General features: G+C 53.7%; 7 protein-coding genes across 7 annotated transcripts; 5 read left to right on the top strand and 2 right to left on the bottom strand.

Moving 5' to 3' along the window:
- Positions 1-1384: 1384 nt before the first annotated feature.
- Positions 1385-3233, top strand: PG997_009671 (uncharacterized protein; the record flags this gene model as incomplete). The annotated part of the gene is made up of 5 exons (XM_066813986.1): positions 1385-1490; positions 1549-1605; positions 1759-1830; positions 1978-2226; positions 2518-3233. The coding sequence occupies 5 exons, from the start codon at positions 1385-1387 to the stop codon at positions 3231-3233; spliced, it is 1200 nt and encodes a 399-aa protein (XP_066665948.1).
- A 1245-nt stretch (positions 3234-4478) lies between these two features.
- On the bottom strand, positions 4479-5495 carry PG997_009670 (uncharacterized protein; the record flags this gene model as incomplete). The annotated part of the gene is made up of 2 exons (XM_066813985.1): positions 4479-5031; positions 5182-5495. The coding sequence occupies 2 exons, from the start codon at positions 5493-5495 to the stop codon at positions 4479-4481; spliced, it is 867 nt and encodes a 288-aa protein (XP_066665947.1).
- A 4773-nt stretch (positions 5496-10268) lies between these two features.
- Positions 10269-10574, top strand: PG997_009669 (uncharacterized protein; the record flags this gene model as incomplete). Its single annotated transcript, XM_066813984.1, has 1 exon — positions 10269-10574. One exon carries the CDS (start codon positions 10269-10271, stop codon positions 10572-10574), a length of 306 nt encoding a protein of 101 aa, XP_066665946.1.
- Positions 10575-12650: 2076 nt separating this feature from the next.
- PG997_009668 (uncharacterized protein) lies at positions 12651-13571 on the top strand (the record flags this gene model as incomplete). Its single annotated transcript, XM_066813983.1, has 1 exon — positions 12651-13571. One exon carries the CDS (start codon positions 12651-12653, stop codon positions 13569-13571), a length of 921 nt encoding a protein of 306 aa, XP_066665945.1.
- A 26-nt stretch (positions 13572-13597) lies between these two features.
- On the top strand, positions 13598-16759 carry PG997_009667 (putative polynucleotide adenylyltransferase; the record flags this gene model as incomplete). Its single annotated transcript, XM_066813982.1, has 4 exons — positions 13598-13823; positions 13875-13946; positions 13999-14217; positions 14268-16759. The coding sequence occupies 4 exons, from the start codon at positions 13598-13600 to the stop codon at positions 16757-16759; spliced, it is 3009 nt and encodes a 1002-aa protein (XP_066665944.1).
- Positions 16760-18303: 1544 nt separating this feature from the next.
- On the top strand, positions 18304-20952 carry PG997_009666 (uncharacterized protein; the record flags this gene model as incomplete). Its single annotated transcript, XM_066813981.1, has 1 exon — positions 18304-20952. One exon carries the CDS (start codon positions 18304-18306, stop codon positions 20950-20952), a length of 2649 nt encoding a protein of 882 aa, XP_066665943.1.
- A 1463-nt stretch (positions 20953-22415) lies between these two features.
- Positions 22416-24227, bottom strand: PG997_009665 (uncharacterized protein; the record flags this gene model as incomplete). The annotated part of the gene is made up of 3 exons (XM_066813980.1): positions 22416-23848; positions 24078-24127; positions 24184-24227. The coding sequence occupies 3 exons, from the start codon at positions 24225-24227 to the stop codon at positions 22416-22418; spliced, it is 1527 nt and encodes a 508-aa protein (XP_066665942.1).
- Positions 24228-25459: the final 1232 nt, after the last annotated feature.

Here is a 25459-nt window from a genome sequence, read left to right as displayed (position 1 = left end):
CTCGACAAGCGTTGTTACGTTCTGTTCACCAGAAGGCCACTCGCTCACTCCATCCAATCCATTACAGTACCATAGTGCCGCACACAGAGCAACCCCATTTTGACCCATGCGGTAGATCTGCTGCTACAATCGTCGCTTTCTTTTACTCCGATAATTCCCTCGGTAGGCGACCAAAGACTTCTCTGCTTTTCGAAGTTCCCTTTCTTTCCCTCCCGTCTCGTCTTGGACGTCCGTCACCCTCTTTGAAACCGCACACCCCCCAAAACCCTCACGGCAGTCTTGCCCCCTTCTGCTTCTTTATCGCCCACTGCAATCTCTGAGATTTCCAATCTGCATACCTCCTCCATCCCGGGTATCCTCTCGAGACAAAAAGCGCACCGGGTGTTCTGACAATCCCTTAGCTGGTTTTGATTGTACGAAATTCGAAATTCGGCCTGCCTCGTCAATACATACATACTTAGGCTACCACCGATAGCGCTTTGGTTGGCGACGCCGTTTGAGAAAGTGCGAGCCGTTGTTTTTTTTTTTGGGAACAACTGCCACAGTGTATCCTTCCAACGGCTAAATTCGAGACTTCTGGGCTTCTCTTCATTTTGGTGAGTGGCATCCCACCTCGAGTGCGATTGGCGAGAGACATTGTTTTTCTTCCGTTTTCTCCCCTTCCCAAGTGGTGTTCTAGTACCAAACAGCGGGCAAAGGGGGGATCCAAGTTGCCTGTACATTTCCTCGTTTTCCTCCACCCCCAAGGCCCCAAGGCGGCAAGCGGCGCGCGTGTGTGAGAGTGTGGGAAAGGCCTCAGACATTTTTGTCTGAACCCAGGAATTGCTACAGAAAACAAACAGCCATTTGAATTCTGCGTCATTTTGGGGCTTACACTTGGGGCAACTCTTCGCGTCGCGTGCAAGTAAGCCAAAAACCAGTACCGCAAAGTTCCAGCTCTTTGGCCAACGACCAAGAGTTCTTTTTTTCTTCCCGGTCGCAAGCGCATTGCTGGTCGTTCCTTCAGCTGCCTTCTGGTACATATACCCGATCGTGGTGGATTCACCCTGGCGCCGCTGCTTGACTTATTCGTTCTGCGTACCCAGTGCTATGCCCACTCTTTTCCCACCGATTTCTTCCCCTTATTACATATTCTTCAGAAGACTAACATTCGGTCTGCGAAGGGGATCCCTCCGAATCGACAAAACTACCTACCGACCTGTACGACTCGTGTAGGAAAGAGGTGGTCGACGAAAGCACATTGAAGTTTTACGACACTTCTGCATCTGTACCAGACCGATCCGAAACGTCTATTCGAGCTGCGAGTATCCGTTCGCCTCTCGAATTTTTTTTGGCAGGCAGTCGCAGTAGCAAGCAGAAGAGAAGGATCTTTCCTGATATCGACATGTCGCAATACTACGGCGAGCAGCAGTGGCCCGGTGCAGGTGCTGGTGGCCAACCGGACTGGAACCACCAAACCCCGCCGCCGCCCCCTCCGCCCGCTCGGTCTGGTGAGTCGGAGATGATTCCAGGCTGGAAAAGTACGAGTTGACTGACCGTCATTCACAGGCGCAAGCTCGACCGTCCCGCGCGAAGAGTTGGCTGCGTTCTCGCATCAGATAGAGGGTACGTCGAATCGGAGTCCTGGTGGAGATGGAATTTGCGCAACACCTTCCCGCACGAATCACGATCGCTTCCTACTTGCTTCACCATTGGAGGCGGTGTGCCTCGATCACAGATGTCAAAAGGGAATCACCAGCTAACGATCAGCGCTTATAGAGGTCGAACGGGCCATCGACAATCTCGTTAAGAGCGGAAAGATGTTCTCTGGTCCTCCGATGCCCATGCGACGTGAGTTGGTCCCCTTTCAGCAGGGCCCGAATACCGGCCGATTCCCAACCCCACCCTCACGAGGACGGATGTCGGGTTCGATGATGGGAGGACGAGGACGAGGCCGGGCTTTATGAGAAGGAACAATGGTGGCTAACGGGATTGCAGACGGCCGTGGCTCTTCTGGACCTGGCGGTTCGCGTCATAACTCGGTCGGCGGAGAGTTCGGAGACGCGCGCCTGGGCAGTGGCAGCAGCCACTCCGGCGGCGGCCTGCAAAACTTCTACGCTGCCCAGCGACACCAGTCCTCGCGCGGTTCCAACGAGGCTGAGCAGATGATGCAGGCAAAGCGGAGATTGGCAGCTCAGCGGGAGCGAGAGCTGCGCAATTACCATCAGGAGCAGCAGTACAACCGAAGTAGGCCGCCCTCTTCTGTATAGCACAGCCAACCCTATCTACCTACCTATCATACCACAGACGAGTCGCAGAAAAGACAGTGTCGTGCAAATTACAAAAGAAAGAAAGAACGAAGATCCCGCAAGGGTGGAACCAACATGTATCATGTTTTTCTTTCCTCATCATGTTGCTGCAAATTCGAGCAAATTTCGTGTTGACGCGTCTTCTCTCCATTCGCCTGTTACCACTATCCCAAATCCACCCCTCACAGTCGTCGACGGTTTGAGAGTTTACGCTGACCAGATGTCGTAGCTGTTCTATCTGACGTGGCCTACCCCGTCAAGACGGAACGAGCACTCAGCCCTGGCAACATGTCCGAGGAGGAACGCCGCGACCTGATCGCCCGCCAACGAAGCGCACTCTATGGCGGCGAAGGATCTTTCAGCGAGAACGGCGGCTACCCCGACGAAGCGAGCGGCAGTCGACCTGGTGGACCTGGCTTGTCCACTGGCCCTTCCAGCCACCGAGGCCCCTCCCCTCTCGCCTATGAATATGCACGTGGCGGCCCCGAGAACCATGGACAGCTTCAAGATGCTTCGGGATCCCGGGCTAACAGCAATGCGAGCCCTCAGTCCAACCCAGCCAGCAAGGGACCTTTCGACGCCGCTGTGCAGCAAGCCAACCGCACCAGCAACTCATCGCCCGGCGGATCTCCTCCTCGCCAAGGAGGGCCTGTGAGCCAGGGAGGTAGTGCTGTGGCACCTATCGGAACTCGCCCGTCGGTCAGCGCCCAAGCGCAGAACCCAGCCCTCAATAAGCGCTCCACCACTCCGTTGCCATCCCCATTGAGCCATGGTTTCAATGCAGCGGGCCATGGCGACGAAAACGGACAGGGACTCCCAGCATCTGGAGCTCCCTCCAACCCGGCCAGTGCTACCCCAGATGGCTACAACCGCTGGGGCAACGGATCTGGTGTCTGGGGCAAACAGCCTTCTGGCCTAGGTGTCCAGGCCAGTGTTTGGGGTTAGGTCCTGGTCCCATCCATTTTTATTTCGAGCACCGTCTCTATCGATGACAATGACGACATTGAGTAATATCATTTCCAGCACAAAACACGGTGTTCAGGTCAGTCGGGTTTCATGCACGAGGGAAAGCGTTGCCAGCATCAGCATGAGGTGTTCAGGGCCCTTTTACGGAATACGGAAATAGGGGTTTGATTCAGACCTGGGTGGTATTCCCCTGATTTGGAGTTATGTTTCGATTCTTTCTTTTCTTCTGCACTTGATCATGTTCGCCTGTTGTTGGCCGGACCAGACGTCGAGATCCCGGACCTCGATATATAGGGGTCTCAGCCAGTCGGTGCGGTTCATTCAGGTTTTTGTTTTGCCTCGCCTTTTTCCTATTTGGTCGGCAAGAACTGGGGTTGGGGTTCCAAGGATACGAAAGACTGAGGTTATTGAATTTTGTTTTCACGGCTCTGTTGCGTTACGGGGGCAAGGGAAAGGCATATGGATAGGGAGTCGACATGCTGTGGATTCGATGTGGTTTCTCGCGTTGGCTACACCCGGATGGAAAGGAGTTTGCTCATCACTATAATATTGCAGTACTGGGAGTTTGATATTCTTTCGGGGCAGCGTTTTTCCACACACAACAACAAAACTGGCGGTAATGGGTTGTCGTTTTCGGTGGTCTTGAAATGGTTGGTTTTCTGTAGCGTACGCTTATTTGTTGGTTGGCATGGGACTCGTTGTAAAGCATCAAGGAGATATCGCTTCTCGGTCTGCGCGTAGGGGAGTTTGGCAAGCTCAGGGGAGGGGGGGTCTCTGGTAACAAAAATGGATCAATACACACTTTGGGGCACCTGCACGTCGCATTTTCGGATGCATTGAAGATTACGTGATTCATCATCCAACCTCCCGAGTTCTCGATATAAGGGACCACCTCAGACCCGTCCGTCGCGAATCTAGGGTGCAACAAGACATCAGACGCTGCTGTACCATCTGAACTTGTCTCCCGTATCCTGCGGTACGACAGGTGGTGGAACATGGTCCCGAAGCCGATTCGAATTCCTATCTCAGGCCTTCGGGAAGAGTGGCATGACAAGTCGGGCTACGTGGAGGCAACTGTAATAGAAAACCCGAAATTGCATTTTGCATTTGGTACGCCTCGCTCTGAAATACAAACAAAAGATACAGATTCCCTCGCTTCACCCGAAATGTTGTACAACGCCTGCCCACAGCCTCCCCCTCCTTGTCCAAATGGGAGGGGCACGGTCAGAGACCCAAAATCTGGACAGCGGCATCCAAGTTCATGACATCATCTGCCCTTGTCGCCTTCTCAGCATAGACCACGGTGCCTCGGCCGTCAATGGCGAACACACCCGCCTGCTGCCACTTGTTTCCCAGCGCCGTACTGGGCCCCTCCATATCTTCCTCGTCCGCCGCCGCACCCGCCCCGGCCGCTCCTCCTTTTGCGTTCTTGTTGTTGTTGTTGCTGCTGCTGTTGTTCTTCGCTCCAGCGCCCGCTCCGGGGCCCATGCTCCCCGTCCGGTTGATGGACCCCGCGACCTTCTCGCCGAGCCAGCCCTTTTCCTTCCACCCTTGCGAAAAGGTCGTCGGGTTGAACATGTACCACACGGACCCCAGCCCGAGGCCCCACGCCGCGTAGATGGCGCGGTCCTCGTCGATGAGCACCTCGACGTTCCACGCGCCGCCCAGCAGGTCCATCCATTTCCGCGTCGCGTCGCGCGACGAGTGCGAGACGGCTACGCAGGTGATCTTGCCCTGGTGGCGGTTGGCGAGCGTTCGGGAGGGCGAGGAAGGATTTCTGTGCGACTGATGGTTTGCATCCCTGCATTAGCTCAACTGTGGAGATAGATGTGTGTATGGGCAGTGAATGAATCGGGCATGCCGGGCTAATAGATAGGATGTAGGGGGGCGGGGGTTTTCGCCCAACTTACAAGCACAGCCCACGCACCGCAGGAAGAGCACGACGATGCGCTTCCCGCCGCCAAACTGCAACTGTCTGTCGCGATCGAGGGGTGCCAGGTCGCCCACCTTGGGGCACTCGGGGGCGATGGGGACGGGCGGTGGGAGCGGCGACAGCCAGGCCTGGGCGGTCAGAGGCAGCTTCTTGACCGTCATCCATTGGGCCCAGCCGCCGTTGGCCGGCTCGTCGTCCTCGGGCGCGCCCTTGGAGCCCTTTTTGGGCTCGGGCGAGGAGAAGTCGAATGTGTCGCTCTTGATGCCGACCTTGCGCATGGCAAGCTTGGTCGAGAGACTGGAAAACATCTTGGGTCAACTGGGAATTATGTAAGGATATCCACTAGTGAGTGACTCTCTTCTCTCTCGCTCTCTCTTTCGCTTCTCGGCAGGATATACAGCAGGCAGCCGATATGTAGCTAAGGAAAGTGCTGTGTGTTATTGGTAACAAAGACACAAAGGATCGACTCAGTTCGGGTTCCAACCTAGCAGTAGATCAATAAAACAAAGAGAAGGGAGACGTCCATTTCACGTGGGAAGAAAGAAGGCGGACATGTCGCCGCGGAGAGGGAATATGAAACACGCCTCGGTCGAGCTGGAATGGCACGAGGCTGAAACATACATTTTGCTAGCGGGTGTGCTCCTTTGCTCTCTTTCCCGTCTGCTACTTTTGCTCCTGCGACTCTCTCTACCCCTAGTCTCGCTTGGGACTCTAGTTTACCACTGACTGAGTCGCCGCGTCGCTTGGAGCTTGACACAAAGGAGTCGTCTCATCGCATTGGCTGTTCGAACTTGTACCAGATATCCCTGAGTTCCCCACCCGTCCGAGAACCCTTGTGGGGGTGAGATAGATAGATAAAGAGATGGCCACTGCACATTGCGCGCTTGCGGTCGGTGCTGCTGCCCACGAGCCCCCTATGCAACATAGCCCAATTGGCTAGGTAACATTGGACCTTGGGCTTTTTCCCCAATCGGGGCTGGGCTTCAACGGCCGGCCACTCACTACCCTAGCCTCCCATCTCCTTGGCACTAAACCTAGAGAATCGGGATTAGGGTCAGGGGCAGTCACGGAAATGTGGCGGGGCGGCTTGGGACGAGGGGTCATATTTTTAGTAAGGGCCGAACCCCAACCTGAGCCTGGCGTGAGCCTCGCTCGGGGGCGTTGATGTATGAGCCCCGGCGTGCAGCCTGGGCTACTAATCCCGTTTTGGGACGATGTTCATCCAATGAGCCTCAAGGTCTGTACTCTTCTTTTCTTTCTTGCTTGGGGTCCGGATTGCCTACCATGCAATTGAGGCTTGCCATTACTGGAAGGGCAAATAAGGGGGTCTAGGTAGTAGACTCGATCATTCAACAGCCAATGTGCCTTGGCCGATACCCGATCGGTAGCGGACGAGGAATCAATGACCAGCCAGCTCAGTGCTAGGTAGGTCATGATGGCACCAATAAACAGGGCGCCTGAAGATCCGTTCGACATGTGTCTGTATGTAGCATACGGCGGCTCGTGCCGTCTCGGAGGCAGATGGCCCGGCTGCTTAAGGCACCGACAGGACCGGGTGCCCCCTCTCTTCGGTGACCACGGGCGGACTCGGCGCAAGACAACAGCGCTGTGGACGTGTTAGCAAAAAGGGGAACAAAATCTAGGTTCAAAATGGCGAATAATAATACCGCAGGCATAAATGGGCATCGAAAGCCGATCCAAACTGCCAAGTGATGCCCTCCGAGACCTATGTAGGATGTGGTAGAAAAATAAAATAAAATCCCAAAGCAGCAACAGCGCTTCTTGGACCTTTCTTGGTGATGGTGATGATGCAGCCGTCAGAGTCCCCCTGCTTGAGATATCGAGCTTGTCCAGGGGATAGTCTCACACTGAGCCAGAAGAGGCATGGGGCTCCCCGAATTGCTTGGATAGGCAGACAAGCAAATATGGGATACAGGGTATACGTGACAAACAACTTACCTAGAACAGAAGTAGTGATCAGCCATGGAAGCGCCGACGCAATGAGCAGACCCCGCGCATCCGACTGGGGGCCAAGTCTGCGGCACAGGCGGATCTGATTAGTGGCATTGATCTATCAAGCGGCCGGACCGTCTAGCCACGAGCCTCCATCTCATGAAAGGCGGACGAGGCACAGTGCTTGGATCAGGCCAATATAAAATAAATGGCATCGGGTAAAGAGGGGGCAGATTTTGGGCTTGGCGGTCCATCCTGAAGAGGTAACATTCTGGGTGCCATTGCCCGTGTTTTCAAATTGATATAACCACCCTAAAACGGAAGGTTTGCTGATGACATTCGTATCCGTAGATCCTCCTAAGACGTATGGAACGAGCTTCCGGCGAATATATCTCAACGGAGACAATGATCAGGTGTGTTGCGAGAAAGGAATCACGTGGACCCGAAAGGCCCAGATACTAGGGTGCCTTGGTGGGTGGTTATTTACCCCGGATTCTGAACCTCTTCTAATTATGGAACACGGCAAGTGGCCGCATCGCATGCGGCGTGCAGATCCCATATCAGACAACCATGGCCGAATCTCATGTCTCACTCCTCACCTTGGTGTTTTTCGGTGTAGCCGTGATGCATGTCCGTCCATCGATGGCACGGTCCATACAGTCAACGAGTTTGCTCGTCATGAGCCGTACTATGTGCGCTACCAGCAATAGTAGCTGGACGACGAGCGCATCACTCGGCTCGCGATTTTGGCTGCCCGTTTCCATAGGCAGGAACGTCAGCATATAGCTTTGACCCAGGAATACGGCTGTCATACGAGAAAACATGCAAGGCGGTTCACGCTTGCCGAAGTTCCCCTAGGCTGACCGCTATACGTAGGGACTGCTCAGACAAATGCCGTCCAATTCTCCATCATAGGACGCAATGAGCTTCCACCTCACCCATCTGAAGGAAGTATTCAAATGGTTCGCGGCTTTAAGATAAAGAGAGCGACTAGACGGACATACGTACCTAAAAGGAAGCGGACGTAATGGAGACACACTCCATCGCCATAGTTCATGAACTGATATCGGCTTGGACGAGCAAGCCAGACCCCACCCATCGCTGATTGTTGTGAGACGAAGTATCAAATCCGGACTGACATCATATTAGACGCAGGCTGAGCAAGACAATCTGCTGGTCTGCTGATTGAAGCCCCATAGTAGGGATGGCTTACTAGTAGCCTCCGTGGCAGGAGGTACCGACGTCACAGACCTGGTTAACAGCGTTGGCTCTCGAGAACTCCGATGAGAGCTGAAGTCAACGCCAGTGACGAATTTTGGAGCGCTCTCATGTCTAAGCCGCCGTGTCAGTCGGCGTCTTCCACACTTGAACGGCTGAAAAGATAATTGACGTCACATCAGCCGTGCTTGAGAAACATGTTGCGAGCCTTCATTGCCATGTCGGAATCCTCAACCGGTTCTGTGACTGTTAGTCCTATAAATCATGAGAGCCGATCCTACCTTTATTGAGCCGAGACTCAAACAGAACTCATGTCAACTGAGCATGTCGAAGTGATCTACTAAACATGTCGTATAGGGCGAGACATGTTAGGATTCCAGGAGAGGCGCAGAGGAACGTCACTGAAAACCCGCACTAGCCCTCCGCGTCTGAGTTGCTGACGTGATGGGTATTCCCAGCCTTCTCCTTCGTATGAGCATGCAGTGGTTGCTGACGGTTCCACGAACATGGTAAGAAGTGCAGGACAGGATCGGGGTTTGATTCGTCAACCTCGGCCACAGAAACCGTGGTACAGACTTGTCAAGCGTTAAAATCTGACTCGTCGCTCATTTCGCGTGTAATGCTGGTCTGCGCAGGACGGCTGAGGGCTGAAGGTCGCAGGCAGGCGGATGATTGCCGCTGCAGAGACCGTGCGTTGCTGCAGGCAGTGGGCACTTGCTGGACATCCGAACCCTCGTGAATCACACACTACTGCGCACCTCATATGGAAAGTAAATGGCCGTATTGCCACGATAGCTTCAACTGTGTTCGCCTCTGTTGTTCATGGAGAAGCAAGCGTTGCCACGATGCAGGGTCAACGACCAGTTTGTGCCGACTGTCGGGTGCCTATGTAGGAGTAAGCACTTGGCCAATTTGGCCCGCCTCATCACTGGCGTGTATGCATGATATCAGACGAGTTGAATGGGTCAAACAGCGGGGGGTGACAAGAGTCAGCAACTTTCGGCAGCGATGGTTCATCTCTGCATTCGGGACTTTGGGTATCCATCCAGAGGAGGAGGAGAAGAAGGGGGAAAAGGAGTCGGGGTGGTTTGAGTGGGGAGCAACTTCCAGTCCATCAGGTAAGATTGGAGTGGCTTGGTTAAGGACCTTTGAGGTCGCTGAAGGTACTTGCGAAGCAGCAGCTGCAGCAGCAGCAGCTGCAGCTGGAGCAGGAGCTGGCATTGAAACAGTTCACCATAATGGGCCAAGGTCCGGGGCATGTGGAAGAATGTCTCGGTCGAGTGGTGACCAAGACGGGGGAGCGTTCAGATCAGAACGACCTGTCGCCAAAAAGAAATGATAACCCACAGCTGGAGTTGTTGCTTGCTGTGTCAGTGTGCCTTCGAAAATAGAACACTGGCCAAGGCAGGTCGGCTAACCCACTTGTGGCCATGGGGCCCAGTCCAACGTCGATAATGCATGCCTGCCAGCTGGGGCTCTCTCCATCGCGGAAAGTAGGTGTTCGTACGGTGGAAGGATGAAAGAAGGATTCGGGGAATATTGATCGATCTCAAGGGTGTAAACGCCATTTTTCCTTCGGGATGGGCATTTGTAAGTTATTTAAAGAATGCAGGACATACACATCATAGAATGCTGTCGCCGAGAAAAAAAGTGCCGTCGGCAGTCAGGCAGGGGAGCGGAGCGAAACGGGCATGTACATACAATTCATTCCTACTTACCTAAGGTCAATGATGACGATGATGGCTTTGACGACGGAGAACTTGTTTTCCTCGTTGCTGGTGTCTTGTCCAACCAACAGCTTGTCATGTTTCGATGTTTGACTTCCCTTTAACTGCGAACCTCCTGTCATTTGGCAGAGTGTCCCAAACTCTACGGGGATTCTGTCTCAGTAATTGGTGCTGTCATTCATCATGATGGAAGCATGGCCCAGCACAGACTTGGCTGGCCGCTCGTGCTTGACGTTTTCGACAGCCTGTCCGCTGGCCATTGAACACTCTCAAGGCGTTCCTGGTGACTTGGGCTTTCCCCTCGTTCGAGCTGGGTTGATCCATGAATGCTTTGCTTTCCAAATAAGCCTTGCCCTGTCTGGGCTTGCTTCTCCTTCCCTTCTCCTCTTGTCCAACACCGATATTGCTGTTGCCGCTCTACGCCAACTGCTTGAGGAAACGGTGAAATTCTGGAACGACGAATTGGCATTTGCCGGCAATAGCCAGTAAGGTAGGTTGTAGTAGGAGGTACCTTGCCCCCATTGGCAATACAATTGAAGTACGTACATACCTTATGCATTTTAGAAGGTACCTTCGATTAGCATGCTTATAGGCCCGCCACCCAGCGCGGCCAGCTCAATTATTCGATGACCAGTGGAAATGGCACAACCAACATTGAGCCGTACCGTGCCGGGTACATTGTCCCCTCATCACCGTCTCTCTGCTTTGCACCAACGGACCAACACATAGCAGCTGCATGCATGTGCACACCTCTTTACAGAATGAAGAACAAAGAAATACTTGATGCTTTGCAAGTATAAAGACCATGTTGCGATGGGTATACAGCACTAACTAGGCCAAGAAGAACGTGGACGGCATTACTTCATTTTAAGGGTTCGGCGTGTTCGGCATTGTGCAGCACTGTCCAGCTGAGTCGGCTTTAACGTACAGCCAGCCAAGCCCCAGTGTTTGTTGTGCATGCGTCCTGACTTCATTGATGCCGGCCAAAAAAAACCACAATTGCACCGAATTCTAAACAGTGTTTGATATTCGTCCTATTCACTGTCAATTTAGAAATAGTGCTGCATAGGTCGCCCGTTTAGCGCATCGAATCGTACTTTGTATGACCGTACATCATGTACCTGAATGTATAGGCCGCGGGCAGCCTACCTGACTGGGTCGTGAGAGCTAGCACGAGCACACAGCACCCGGAACTACTCGTTTCCATACGGGCATTGCTGGGAATTGGACCCCTTCAATCAATTGACCAATTCAGCAGTAGGCTAGAAGCGTAGCAGTCACTTACGTGTAGGTCCATGTTCGTGACCTGGGCTGTAACCGTGCCCATTTGATCCATCTGTCCATCCATCCCCCCCATTTGATCCAATCAACCACTCATTCACTTGATGTGACTTTGCCCAGGGCCTACCTACAGTACGTATCACGTCTAGTAAGTAGTCGGGGGCTCGTTCTTGTTCGTATTCCACTACTTCCTGGAGACCGTCACACACATTCTCTCTCCCTCTCTTGTCCTGTCCCGCACGCAACCTCCTACTCTCAGAAAGTCGACATTCGCCCCGAGAGCGAGGCGTGGCAGATTCACCTAGCAACTGAGACCGAGACGGACGGCCTGCACCGCGGAACGCATAACATCATTCTTCCCCCCATCAATTTGCCCGGCCCCCAGGCTTTCTCGCGACAGCCCGCCCCTATAGAGCATACACTCTCACTCGCACGCACACACAATCCACGCCCAACACACATACACACGTCGATTCGTGTTGTTTGTCCCGGCCGTTGTTCCTTCCTTTTTCTTGCCACATACTTCAACCCCAGCGTAGCACCATTTGCTACCCATTCACTTCTCTCCTTGACAGGCTTTGCTAGGATGCGATAGAAGGAAGCGTGGTGCATACTACCATTCGGCCGTGTTCCTCGACTTGACAGTTGGACGGCATCCTTTGCGAACGCTCTGTGGCAACTTCGGTAGACGAGCGAACGATTCGAAACGTACTTATGTCCTTAGCTGTCTTCTCTTCTTAGCGACCGGTACACTTGCATTCCCACGCGTATATCGATACCCTTCCTCGAGGCGACGAAATCAATAGTTGCACACCCCAGGCAAGAATTGTGGGATACTTGGAAAAAAGAGACGAGAAAGTCGAGCATTCAGCGCGAAGTAGGAGCAGAGCAAGCGCGCTTTGGTTCTTGTTGACCCGAGGCGAGAGCGTCCAGCGTGCATTTCATCATTGATCCCGAAGCGAGCGCCGATCCTCCGATAACTGGGCTTTTGGACTGATCCATTCACTCGTTCAAAACTCCATAGTCTAGGGCTACTGTGCTGCTACAGCACCATTGGCCTTGGACCAACAGCAATCGCCGGTGAATTCAGCCGACCACATCACGGCCGTCTACTTGGCCCTGCCTTGCACTTCATTTATCGAGCGAGTTACTCGGCGATTCCTACCAGTTCATCAGGGGCACAAGTCACATCACTCGACTCGCCGCGCTATCTCCCCCTCTCTGCCTTAACGCCGATTGTCTTTCGACCACAAAGGCTTTATCTTAGCCAGCGACCAACTTTTCATGGACGCCAGGCCAACTACGGCAGACTCAAAACATCATTATCCCCCAAAACTGCTCTGGAGCCGCTCAACGTCCAGTCCTGTTGTCCCGAGACTCAACTCTGTTCTCTCTCCGACGCCCCCTGCCTCAGCGACGCCACTGAGCCCCGCTACATTGAGCAAGTCTCCTCACAGCGGCCAGCCGCATATCGACTTGATCCCAATCCTCTTCCCGCAACAATCTTCTCTGTACCAGGCCCAGCTTCTGCAGTACAACAAACTCATTGCGCCGAGTAGGGGTAGAGGAGGAGGAACAGGAGGACTTCAAACACCTCCTTTGCCGCCCATTCTGTCGACGCCGACCATTCACATCGGAGGAAATCGATCTCGTTCGACATCCAAGGTGTCGAATAACAAGGATTCCACCCGCTCGAAACCGGGCTCGCAGACTTGCCATGGGAATAGAGGCTTGCCGAACACCACCAACAAAGCCAGTTGTGCTGTTATAACAGGGAAGGAATCTTCTGCTTCCCTTTCCATTCCTTCACCCTCAAACAAGATGCCGCAAAAACCGCAGGCACGGACAACTGCGGCACCGTCGGCACCAGCGCCTGTGACCTCTAATCCGAACCAAAATCAAAAAACGCAAAACACTCTACCTGTCCGTCCGACTGCAGCCTCGACATCACCTGCGACACTTGCCAGTGTGGCACCGCCGACTCACTCAAACTCAGTGCCCTCTACTCCTCATCAACACGCGCGTAAATTCTCGTTCGAATCGCGAGAGCCATCACCCACTGCGAACCATGGCCATTCACCCCGCTCGGCCTATTCCGAAACCAACGGCAACCTGCCCTCCCTAAGACCGCTCCCCCTCGCAGTGGTGGATGTCAATATGAGACTATACCGGAGCGCTCAAGGCGACGAATGCCTTACAGTATAGGCAGTGAGCGGCTAGACCGATCGGACATGTCGAAGGTCCAAAACAAACTGACCGAAGATGTCGAGAAGAAGTTGAGTACAGACATGAGGGAACTTTACGATCGGTTAAAACCGACAGGGGCCGTTGAAGAAAAGCGAGGGAAGCTGATTCAGAAGCTGGAAAAACTCCTGAATGACACATGGCCGGGCCACGAGATACGTGTTCGCCTTTTTGGATCATCAGGCAACCTGCTGTGCTCAGATGATTCTGATGGTAGGTTTCGGGTTGTTATTTGCTGGTTAACTTCGTGCTAACTCGCTCTAGTGGATATATGTATCACGACCCCCTGGAAAGAGCTCGAGGGCGTTTGTATCCTTGCGGACCTCTTAGCCAAACGTACGTTGCCATCAATGCTCCATCCTTGTTAACCTGTGCTAACACATTGCAGATGGATTTCAGAAGGTTGTTTGCGTTTCGTCGGCCAAGGTACCCATCGTCAAAGCATGGGATCCCGAGTTCCAACTTGCCTGCGACATGAATGTCAACAATACGCTCGCGCTCGAGAACACTCGCATGATCCGAACATACATTGATATCGATGAGCGGGTGCGGCCTCTAGCGATGATCATCAAATACTGGACACGGCGCAGAGTAATGAATGATGCTGGTAAGCGAAGATTTCGGGCAAGGGGCTGCTCAAGAAAATGATGCTAACAGGTACGGCAGCATTTGGTGGCACACTCAGCTCGTACACATGGATATGCATGATCATCGCCTTCCTGCAGTTGCGCAAGCCTCCTGTGGTTCCGGCACTTCACCAACAACTCCAATATAGGCTTCCAAAGAAGGACGGAGAGCCAAGTCCTTTTGCCGACGATGTTGAAAAACTGCGCGGCATATGCGCCAAGAACAAGTCGACACTGGGTGAATTACTGTTTCAGTTCTTCCGATTTTATGCCCATGAATTCGACTATGGCGAGCATGCCTTGAGCGTCCGTTCGGGGAAACTGATGAGAAAAACCGAAAAGAAGCACTGGCACCTTGCCATCAACAACCAACTGTGTGTGGAGGAACCATTCAACACAATGCGCAATCTCGGCAACACGGCTGATGATACATCGTTCCGCGGCATTCATCTCGAATTACGCCGCGCCTTCGAGTTGATCTCAGAAGGAAAACTGGGCGACTGCTGTGAGCAATTCGAGTTCCCGAAAGAAGAGGAGAGGATATTCCAGAAGCCAGTCTCGGCACCCCGGCCTGCGCTGCTTAGAAGTGCTTCGCAGCAAAATAACCGGGGAGGACGAGGCGGCAACGGCAGGGGCGGGAGGCAGCAGGGCCAGTACCGAAACAACAACCACGGAAACAATCGCAGAGCATCATCGAGTACGGCATTTGACAACGGTGCAAATCAAATGTATTTCCCCGGTTATCCATTTGTCGCATCTCAAGACGGGTTGAATTATATGTCTCATGATGCTCTGGCGCAGACATTGTCGGCGTTGCAGCAACAGGAAAACAACCTTCGTTTTCTACAATATACCCAAAACCAAGCTTTTGCACAGCAGCAAGCTCTGGCACACGCTCAGAGGATGCAGGGAGGAAACGCCTCACAACCCCAGACGTCAACTGAACGGTCACGAACGAACTCGATTGAGAATCCGCCTCTTACGGCTCCGCTGCGCCCCGAAATATACTACTGGCCGTGGCAAAACCAGCAGTTCTACGCCCATCAAGGTTTCACTACCTATCCATCGTCACCATCCAACGGCCAAAGCGCCGAGCCCCGCCGCAGCCCTCATAGGACAGTCGCCGCGAGCGAGACTGGCGCAACGGCCTCCGGAAGCTCGTTACGATCTCAGTCCCAGCCAGCGTCTCGGTCAATGCCAGTCGCGCAACCTGTGCCAGGCCTGCCTGGAGTCCCCCCTGTGGTGAATGGAGGGGCACCGGGCGCTCTTTCGCGGCACGCCAAGGCACGGCCCATCCCCAGCTTTATACCAGACGAAGCAACTGATGCTGATGCAAACCCAACTGTCATCACGCATGCATCTCCTGCGGATGACAAAGGCTACGGCTACTACCTTGATCCCAATAGCTCCAACTCGCGACCAGTGGCTGTGGCAAATGGAATGCCTGCTTTTGGGGACCTCGGCCCTCAAGGATCCAATGCAGGCCGGAGACGACTTTCATCCGACCAGTTCCCGCACAATATCTTTGACAGGATACAAAAGCGGACTTCGCGTTCCCCTTCCCCTTTAGGTCACGGCAGAGCCTACTCTGTGGGGACCAGCCCGACACCACTGGCTTCGTCGACATGCCCTTCAGGGGTTAACAAGCCAGTCCCGGATGGGCAGCCGATAGTTGTTAATGGGTCAGGGTTCAAACCGACAGGCCCTGCGTCGAAACGTGATCAGACAGCGCCAGCGGGACTACCCCAAGTAGACGTGTCTTTCGAAAATCCGCAGCAGGCGACCCAACCCCGAGTTAATGGCGATTTATTACAATCACAGGCGCCGCTAGCTCAATCCATGGCGCCATCTTACGCGAGAGCGCCGAATCCAGAACGCCCACTCGTTGTGAATGGCTCTTCGTCGGCTTCGCAACCGCCCAACTACGTGCAATCATCCCCACGCTACACTAATGACATAGTGTCGATGACACCAGATGGAGGACTCGGTCTCACCGCTTACCCTGCGGCAGATTACACAGGTCCTGTAATGGATCCCTCGGCTCATTTCCAAAGGTTCACTCCGCGCGGCCCACCAAGCCAGCTTATCGCACAGCTTGATCTGGCCACAGGAGAAAAGGCACCGACGACAGACTTGCAACACCTGTCACCTGTTTACGAGACGGTGACACCTTCACCAACCTTGACCCGTCGGTTTGATCTACCTCTCTACCAAGCACCAAGTCACGTCAATGCTCCGAGCCAAGGTCAAGATGTCAAGCCTGAAGCGAAGACAAAGGCGAAGCCTCGGGCTGACGTGGCGTCCTCCAAGGTTGAAGCTGCTCATTCAACGAACCCTAGGGCTAACGGCCCTGCGCGGGAGAATGGACACGCCAAAGGGGCCAAAAACGACCACGAACATGGCGGTGGTTGGCAGAAAATCCCAAAGGGCAGGAAAAAGGCTGCCGAACTCAAGAGCAAGCAAGAGATGTACCCACAGAGCGAGCAGCCGCCCAAGAACGAACTCGAGAGAAAAGGGGGGTGAAACGTTGGCTGTCGTCAGCCAGTCGATGGCCGGAAACGTCCAGCATAGTCTTCCATTCTTGGATATACGACATATTTGGCATGCTCATCTCATCATGGCATACAGTGTCCATCTTAACGCGCCTTGGTGGTATTGGACAGCGCTTGAACGTCCAGGTTACTTGACACAATGGCCCGAAGATGCATTCAACAAAGGATATAGCGAAGGGTCAAAGGCCTGTCCTGGGAATGAAGCCCCTTGTTGGCGTCAGTGATGGCCGGCTCGGCTCGGAGCGACAGACCCGGCCTTGGCCTTGCTTAGCCCTGGCCAGTCTTGCAACCACAAGAGGGGGCCGAGAGCTGGCGAGCATATGGAGTTGAAATAGCATTTTCGTGTCCACCAGACCGGATTGGTACGTGGGCACAGCTACGCGAGCTGATGAATCTCAGATGTCAGTTGAATTGGTTTGACGTTAAGGGGTGGTTCTGAATTACGGATCTTGGAAGCAAAGGGGGTTATAAGCAAACGAAAGGAGCACGGAGTTGTAGGGCTTATATATTATATTATTGTATGATTTTGGAAAGGTGGCTGAGATATCCCAAGCGAGAGAGAGAGAAGGCGAAAAGATGTCGTCTATGGGCGGCGACGAAAAAGCATGCATCGGACGGAGCGCAACGATATGGTCATGGCCTCGGGTACTTTATCCTAGGCAGTCGGCATGCTGTCGCTGGTTTTAGCAAAAGTTCCCTAAAAATAGACGGACTTATAGAGGGCGTAGGTATGGAACAATAGCAAAAGCAAGAATAAAAGGCACAAAAAAATACCAGAAAAAATTTACCAAAAACAGAACAGAACAGCCCTGCATACATATATGGCGGCGAGTGAGTGGGTGAGTGGGTGAGTGAGTGAGTGACTGGCCAGATGTGAGTAGTATTTCTGATGTGCTTGGCTTGGGCAGCTCCTCTAGCAGGCAGATGGCTGCCACCTGGCGCTTTAGCTTTAGTAAGCAATGCTACATTCTACATTCTAGTTGGCACTGCCATCACCAACCAACAGGCAGCCGGCCCAAGGTTAATCATACACAGAAGAAAGAAAGATAGCTTGCCATCAGCCCCTTCACTTGCGGCAAATCGAAGTAGTATGTGTGTAGCCAAGAGGTCATGTGCACGAGGTCTTTATTATTCTGTTTGATTTGATACATCCAGGACAAGAAGCCATCGTGGCGGACAGGCATTGAAGTCATCATGTCATGGTCGTCCTCGTTGAGTTCCAACCCGGGCCCCAACATGAGACTCAGGACCCGGGATCGTTCCAAACCGCTCGTAGAGAAATTCCATGTTGGTTTCGTCAACAATTCCTTCCATTTCGTAGGTCTCTCTCTCTCTCTCTCCTCCCCCTCTCTTTTTTTTTTTTTTGGTGTTGTTTTCCCCCTCTCCTTCTTCTTCCCCTTCCTCCTTTAAACAGAAACGCTCACTTGGTTCTCGCGACCTGATTTTGACAGTCTTACAACAAAGCAGACACCGTCGTCAGCACATGAAGATCGCTCCAGCTCTGATGCCGACCCTATGGTTATATGTCCTGATGTGACAGCTTTTGCAACCCCCTTGTCCAAGTACAGCCAACTATTTAAATACACGCAGCATTTGAACTCAGCGCTCAACGAGCATCAAGGTGCAGATGCTGCCGCTCAGGCTTACAGCAACCTAGGCGACGCGCCACGGCTGCTGTGCGAGGCTCTTCTAAAGCCTCCTTTGGAAGCACCCATATTGGGCCCTTCTTCTGACCTTGCAGGATTAGAGCTGAGCTTCGACAGTCTGGACCTATCTGACCATGCCCGAGGCACAAGGGATGCGAATGCGAGCCTAACTCGTTGCCACAACGACCAGCGAAAGACATCTTCATACTTTCCCGAGAAGTATTTGGAGGCTATCCGTGGTTGGAAGGCCTGTCTTCGGGGCCTGCATGACAAGCTTCAGGCTGGGCTTCTGAGCACTTACTCGATGCATCATGAGGGGGAAGCCACGAATTACATGGCTGAGCAGTTGTTCAACGACCACATATTCCGTGCCAAGGCAATACAACAAATGAAGCATTCCAAAGTCCCGCCATCTAGGTCAACGCGCGCAGACGACGGCGTGGCCACCTTCGAAACCCGCTTCAGTATCTACGAGAGCGTCAAGGAAGACCTGGCCTACATTCACTCCCTTCTCCAACTTTGCGAATCCGGCATATCGCTGGGCAGGACCACACAAGAGATTACTATATCTCAGAGAGGCGACGCCGTGCTGGAGTTTGCCAACAACGAATCAGACAGCCACCCAGTCTTACGTTTCAGAGTCTTGTCGCATATGCTATCGGAGACCTCGCCCCTTTTTGCGCGCATCTTCGAGTCTGAGGTGGGCGACTCTGGCGACGTGCTCAAGGAGGGCTTCGTTCCGGGCTTGCCCCAAAACCCCGTCGAGTACACGTGGGGTGACGGCGCGCAGACCAGACTCTACCGGATGACCCAGCTCGAGCTGAATGCACACGGGTCCTTTGAGCTCCTGCTACACGCAGCGCATCTGCACAATGAGTCGGTCCCTCGAGAAATAGAATTCGACACCTTCGTCGCGCTGGCCAAGGTTTGCATGCGCTACCAGTGCACCTCACCGGTCGAGATGTTTGTGGAATACCGTTGGCTGCCCCAGTGGATGCACAAGGCGATCGACGACATGCCGGATGGGCTACTCTTGATCAGCTACGCCTTCGGGCTCCGCCGCCTGTTCACCCGCATGTCCAAGACCGCGATTCTCAATGTCATCGACGAAGATGATCTGCAAGCAAAGCCGTGGCCGCAGAAGATGAAGGATAGGATCTGGGCTGTCCGCACGGCCAAGATGGGCCAAGCTATGGAGTGCTGTAGTAGTGCGTTGCAGGAATATTTGCGCGGTCCAGCCGCGTCTGGCCGCACCGACAGCGGCAGCGATGACGCTGATCATGATAAGAAACTGGCCATGGGCGGAGGAGCGATTACATCGTCGAATCCGCGGTGCCCCAAAGGCAACACTTGCTGCGACGCGACCAATCTGGGCTGGCTCATGATACTATTTGCCCAGCTACAGATCCTGCCGCACATCATGCATTCGCCCGCTGTGGCTCACCTGCCACCGCCTCCCAGGCGTAGTCTGAACCAGCTTTTTGATAGCCTACGGTCCATCGTCAGCCCACCACAGGGCCACGGCGGCGTTTGCGAGTACGCGCCCACCTTCCGAAGCGCGGTCAACGACATCTCCAATAGCGTGCAAGGCTTGACGCTCTTTGAGGTCAGCGGCCAGCATGGCTGGGCTCTGAGCCGACACAAGGTCGACCTGCCCCAACTCACATTCACCGCAGCGAAGGGCGCGCCGCCGACTGATGCCGTTTCCATGACGATGATGATGGCGGCCAAGATGCAAACGATGCGAGACTCGGCGACGGCGAAGGTGGCGCTCCGAATCATGGAGTATGTCGATACTCCGCGGGACCTACGGAGTATCGCCCTGGTCTCGAAGGCGTTCTATAGCGCATACTACTCAAACGCCCAATATCTCTTCAGGCGTTTGAATCGCGTTATAGGGAATACCTACAACAGCAATAACAGCCAACTTCATAGACCCGGAAGTGTGTTTGAGGGCGATCGCCAAGGTGGTTTCAGGATAGACCAGCAAAAGGTCCTTATATATGACGGGGACGATGATGACAACAGCACCATGGTAGACCACGACTTCACCGCCACACCACCACCTTCTGAGATCCACGATGAGCAGCAGCAACAACAGCGACAGCAGCAGCAGGGCGCAGCCAAGATGACGCGCGAGGAATCAGCGCGGCTGTTGTGGGCCTCCACGAACGGATACGATGGCGAGAGGAGCCGCAGTAGGGGCCGTGTTGACGATGCCGATCACCGCCTCCCTGGACCCGCCGCTTCATCATACCCCATGACGAATCCCGTTGGCAGCAGCTGCGGCAGCGACGGATTAACACAGATTGACAAAGTTCGGACGCGCCGAAACGAAGAAGGGACGGAGAAGTTCCTGGCGAGCGAGGTGGCTGTCCACTTCGCCGTTGCTTCCCGTTCCCCGAGGGCGGGGATGGCGCCCGTGCCTATGCCCGTGCCCGAAGACAAGAATCTGGTCGTGACGGAGGACAAGAACCTTCGTGAGCAGAGGGACCGCAAGGTTGGCATATTGATGTAAAGGCCATTTGCAGCTTGAGCGAGTCATGGTCTCATTTCTAATAGAGCGGGCGTCTTGGAAAACGATACGCGAGGTGTGTGTGGGGGGGGGTCACTTGATCGTCCCCTTCTGTGTGCGAGGCTCGGCAGATATGTTATGATGTTATATATAGCACGATACCTTTTATACCCTTATACGATTATATTCACGATATAGTATATATATAGTGCATACACTATATGATATATGCTTATATATATATACACAGCCTGCTACAGGGGCACAACCATGGGCGAGATTGGTGTGGCAGGTTACAATGCAATGCCCTGCTACTCTGTAACAAGGCAATCAAAAAAGAGGCTAGATGTTATTATATGCATACTTGCCTTATTATATCGCCATATGTATCAAAAACGTGACCGGCATATATCGATATGACATATATACAATGCACACCACCAAGCAAGTCACTCGCATGAAACGTTGTGGGTACGATTTGGCTGCTGTTCGCCATACCTGTGACCTGTGCACCCACCCGCAACCAGATGCCAACCTGCGATGGTTCGGTGCGGGTTTCCGCGACGATCCTCCGGTTGTCATGTCCGACGGGATTGCAGGGGGGAGAGGAGAGAGGCTAAACAAAGAGACACCCTCTCTGAATTACTTCACTGCTGTCCATCCCCATCTCCGCCGCCTCAGGTACAATAGCCCCCGTCTTCCTCCAATTTTAGAAACAACTATATCTCACGTTGTACATTCCCAAAGCTCAAAAAGATGAGTCGTGGGAAACCGAGAAATTGTCGGAAAGAGAGGACCGCCGTGACGGAAGAACAGGGGTGGAAGACACAAAAAGGTTATGGTGGAGCGGCGGGGTGGGTAAAGGCTAATGACACAAAAGGAGGAGTAAGACCGCACCCCCTGGCACATAACGCCATGAACCAGGTATCGCACGGAGGATTATTTTCTTCAACGGGGTTTCCGTAGGCCAAGCCCTGGTGTCCGTCCTGCGGTGAAGCTGCCAAATTCCTCTTCATGGATCAGGGTAGGACGACCTGAGCAAGGTCGGTAAATGATAGGAGTTTGGAATCTTGCATTCTTCGTCTCCATGAGTGGGTGGGTGGGAGCTATATATCTACAATATGCATCTGTAGCATTAAATCCATAAAATGACAACCTCCTGGAAGGTTGAGGTATCCATCGCCTCGCTAAACCATTGACAAAAAGATAGGCCCCTCTAGGCGGGACAAACAGTAAAGAAAATAGGTATCAAGATGCAGTCGCCATGTAGCGTTCGCCCGAAAAGATGTGACCGACCCAATGAACACCGAGATGCAACCTCCTCCCCGACATTCCAATCTTCCGTATGTACGGCCGTTAGTAATATGACGATGTGAAAATATTAAAAAGTATTACGGGAGCCCGTTGTCTATCCTTCATGGACCCCCGAATCGTTAATGCATAGTCTGGGATTCTTCTATTCTTCTCTAGATGAATCCAGTCCCGAAATCGTCGCCCACAATGGCCGGATTTCGGAGACCATAAATTGGTGCGGTCTTGGGCGGTGACTGCGTGCGTAAGCTCGTCGTGATCGTAATTTCCGTCGTCTTGACTGGCGTGCCGGGTCTTGCGTTGGCCCCGGTCCAAGGCCGGCTGAAAGACGGGATACCGAAGGGGGAATCGACACGAGGACCCGGTAGCTGGGGAGGCTCTTGCGAGGTGCCGCCGGTTGACGACAGCGGCCAGTTCCTCGTGGCCGAGCCCTGCCCGCTCTGTGGCCCATCTTCCGCCAATGCAGACCAATCCGGCAGATCGTACTCATACTCGGACACCTCGCTGGGCTGGCGAGGTAGTTTGGCCGCCGCCGCCGGTGGTCGGGGGCACGCAAGGGGGCCGCTGAGGGGGATCACCGGGCTTTCGGGTGACTGGGGTGGCGAGTCGTAGACAGAACTGCTGTAGGAAGCCCGCACAGCCGAATGGGTATAGTAATGGCGGCTTCGCCGGCTGAAGTCTTTGTTGTTGGATTTTGATGGCTGATCAATTTTATAGGAAGGCTCAGACCCAAAATCCATGGGGGCCTGGGGCCGACCAAATGTAGGACTACGCGGCCCCGAATCCAAAGGCCGGCTTGGCAAATCAAGGTTGAGCGCCCCCGGCCGTCGATCTGTTCTCCTACTTTCATACCCGCCCGAGGTTTTGGGACGTGGAGGCGGCAATGCGCTATCAGTCTTTGAAGGTCTCTCAACCTTCATCTTTAAACTGCGCTGCCTCAAAGCTCCGACGGTCATTGTCTCCCGCTTCGCCTGAACATTCTGAATTACAGGCTCGCCCCAAGTACCCGCCGATGAGCGCGAGACATCATCGCTAGTGCGAGATGCAGAGGGCGGAGGCGATGGGAGCGAACTAGATCCAAAGACACCTGGGTAGAGTGGTCGGGTCTCGTTGACCCTTGTGGCATTTCTGTTGGAGACTGGACTGGGTGGTCGCGCATCTTCCGTGCTAGTTTCGACAGGTTTATCGATGCTGAAGCAGGAATCCAACTCCTGCGTCGTTCTGATGGACCGATTGATGGACCGAGGCGGAGAAGGAGGGTTCCGCAAGGGGCTCCGAGCAGGCAGAGCCGGTGCAGTAGGCAGCGGCGGTGCGGCAAGGGTCTCTCTCTTTGCCAGTGGCGACGGACGGAGTCCTTGAGTGGGCGGCTGAGCGACGGCCGAGGCAGTTGAGTCTCGCTTGCCAAAGTGAACATCCAGAGGGTTTACCCATGCCTTTTGCCTTGCTGATTTAACCGATGACACACTCGGCCTCCGTGAACCTAGAACCGGGGGTGCTCCTAGGTTCGTAATTGAGCCGTTCCATTGTGGGTTGAAGTTGGTGTTCGATTTGGAGAATCCTGGTCCGTATGAGGTAGCCGGGCGAGATCCTATATCATAAAAGCTAAGGGCGGCAAGGTTGTGAGTGTCATTTGTATAAACAGGTTGCTTCTGGCCAGCAGACTTTTTCCGTCTATGAAGTGAGTACGATGAACCAGGCCGAGAATTAGTTGAGTATATGCTCGCCGCGTAAGTCCCGGGGGAGCGCTAGATCGTTGAAAAAGGCTGGGTCTTCGGCCAGTGCGTTCTGGTCGACCTTCTTCCTGGACTGTGATTCACGGTGTGACTCGCGATGTGATTCACGGTGGTCGTTGGTCTGACCAGATTTCCTGGGAGATGTTAGTCAGGATTTCGGGGTAAGCATCAGTAGCATTGGGGGTCGTACTTTTTCTTATCGCCGCCGAGCTTGAGCCCAAAGAACGAGACCATGATAGCTTGGTTGGGGCAAGGGGCAATGACCAGGTTGTCGGCTTGCACGTCAACAGTACAGGTCTTGATTAAGCATTAAATGGGTGTGTTGGAGGATGAGCAAGTGAGCGAGTTGATGAGTAGTCTCCTCCCTGAAGGCCAGCCTCTTTGGGTTGGGTTGGATGGACAGAAGACTGAAAAGATCTGGGGGCGGGACGGAGAATTCAAGAAGCAAAAACCAGAGTGGAAAATGGATCTCGAATCGCGACTAGGTCGGTTGAGGAGAGGGGCAGGCAAGGGTCTGATGTTGATACTAGAGGACCATGTCGATCGTAATTGCGGTCCCCAATCCAACGTCATAAGCAGCAGAGGCTTATAATAGCAATCGACTATTCCCTTCCCCTGATATAAGAGCCCTGAGCTCGTTTCAGAGGTTCGAGTGAATATCCGGCCAGCTTGAGAAGAGGGATGTGATGACCGATTTTGTATGGCCCAACGAGTTGATGATCTGCAAGTCGGGGTGACCTGTCGTGTGATATGGTAATCCGGAGTGAAGTCCGCACCGAACCAATACTAAATACGAACAGCAAGGGTGAGATTTCGCATTTATAGGGCCGGGCAACAGGTCAGGGGAGGGCGTTGTTGCCTCTCCTCAATCGCCCCGTCTTGCGTCCTCGGCTTGGTGATGGATGAGAGGGCCGGTGGCATGTATAAGAAAAGGCGGCGTTGAGTGCGGCGGACAAGCCTCACAAACACGCTCGCTCACCCGTCCTAATTCGACTCTCAGGCAAATCGGCAGGGCAAAGACACAGACACAGACAGCAAAGAAAGTGTGGTCATGAACCGTTGATGCGCGACGATGCTAGATTAATAGAGCACGCACCCGTTTGGATGGGAGGTATCCCAGGAGATTGGCAGGCCCAATGCGGCATCGTGTGGCTAGCGTGCTGAACTACCGCCTGAGCGGCGCCGCCGACAAGAAGGAAAAACGCCGTGGGACTTCCCATGGAGACCTGCGATGCCAAAAAGATGGAGAGAATGCAACCGTGCCTGCGGGCTGCTGGGTTTTTTCCTCAGACCCTCTTTATTTCTCTGCTTCTTCACCTTGCACCGTGCGTGCACTCGTGCCAAACCTTGACGTGTGTGCTGATGTGGTTGTCTTCTGGGCACATGCTGTTCATGCCGCCTTCCTTTGCCAAGGTTGCTTCTTCTGCGTCTTCTGTTTCCTTCTTCTCCTTCTACGTTTTATTGAT

This window comes from Apiospora hydei, assembly GCF_038363865.1.
Source record: "Apiospora hydei strain CBS 114990 chromosome Unknown utg000007l_segment0_segment0, whole genome shotgun sequence".
Taxonomy (NCBI): domain Eukaryota; kingdom Fungi; phylum Ascomycota; class Sordariomycetes; order Amphisphaeriales; family Apiosporaceae; genus Apiospora; species Apiospora hydei.
This window is presented reverse-complemented; position numbering and strand designations above follow the sequence as displayed.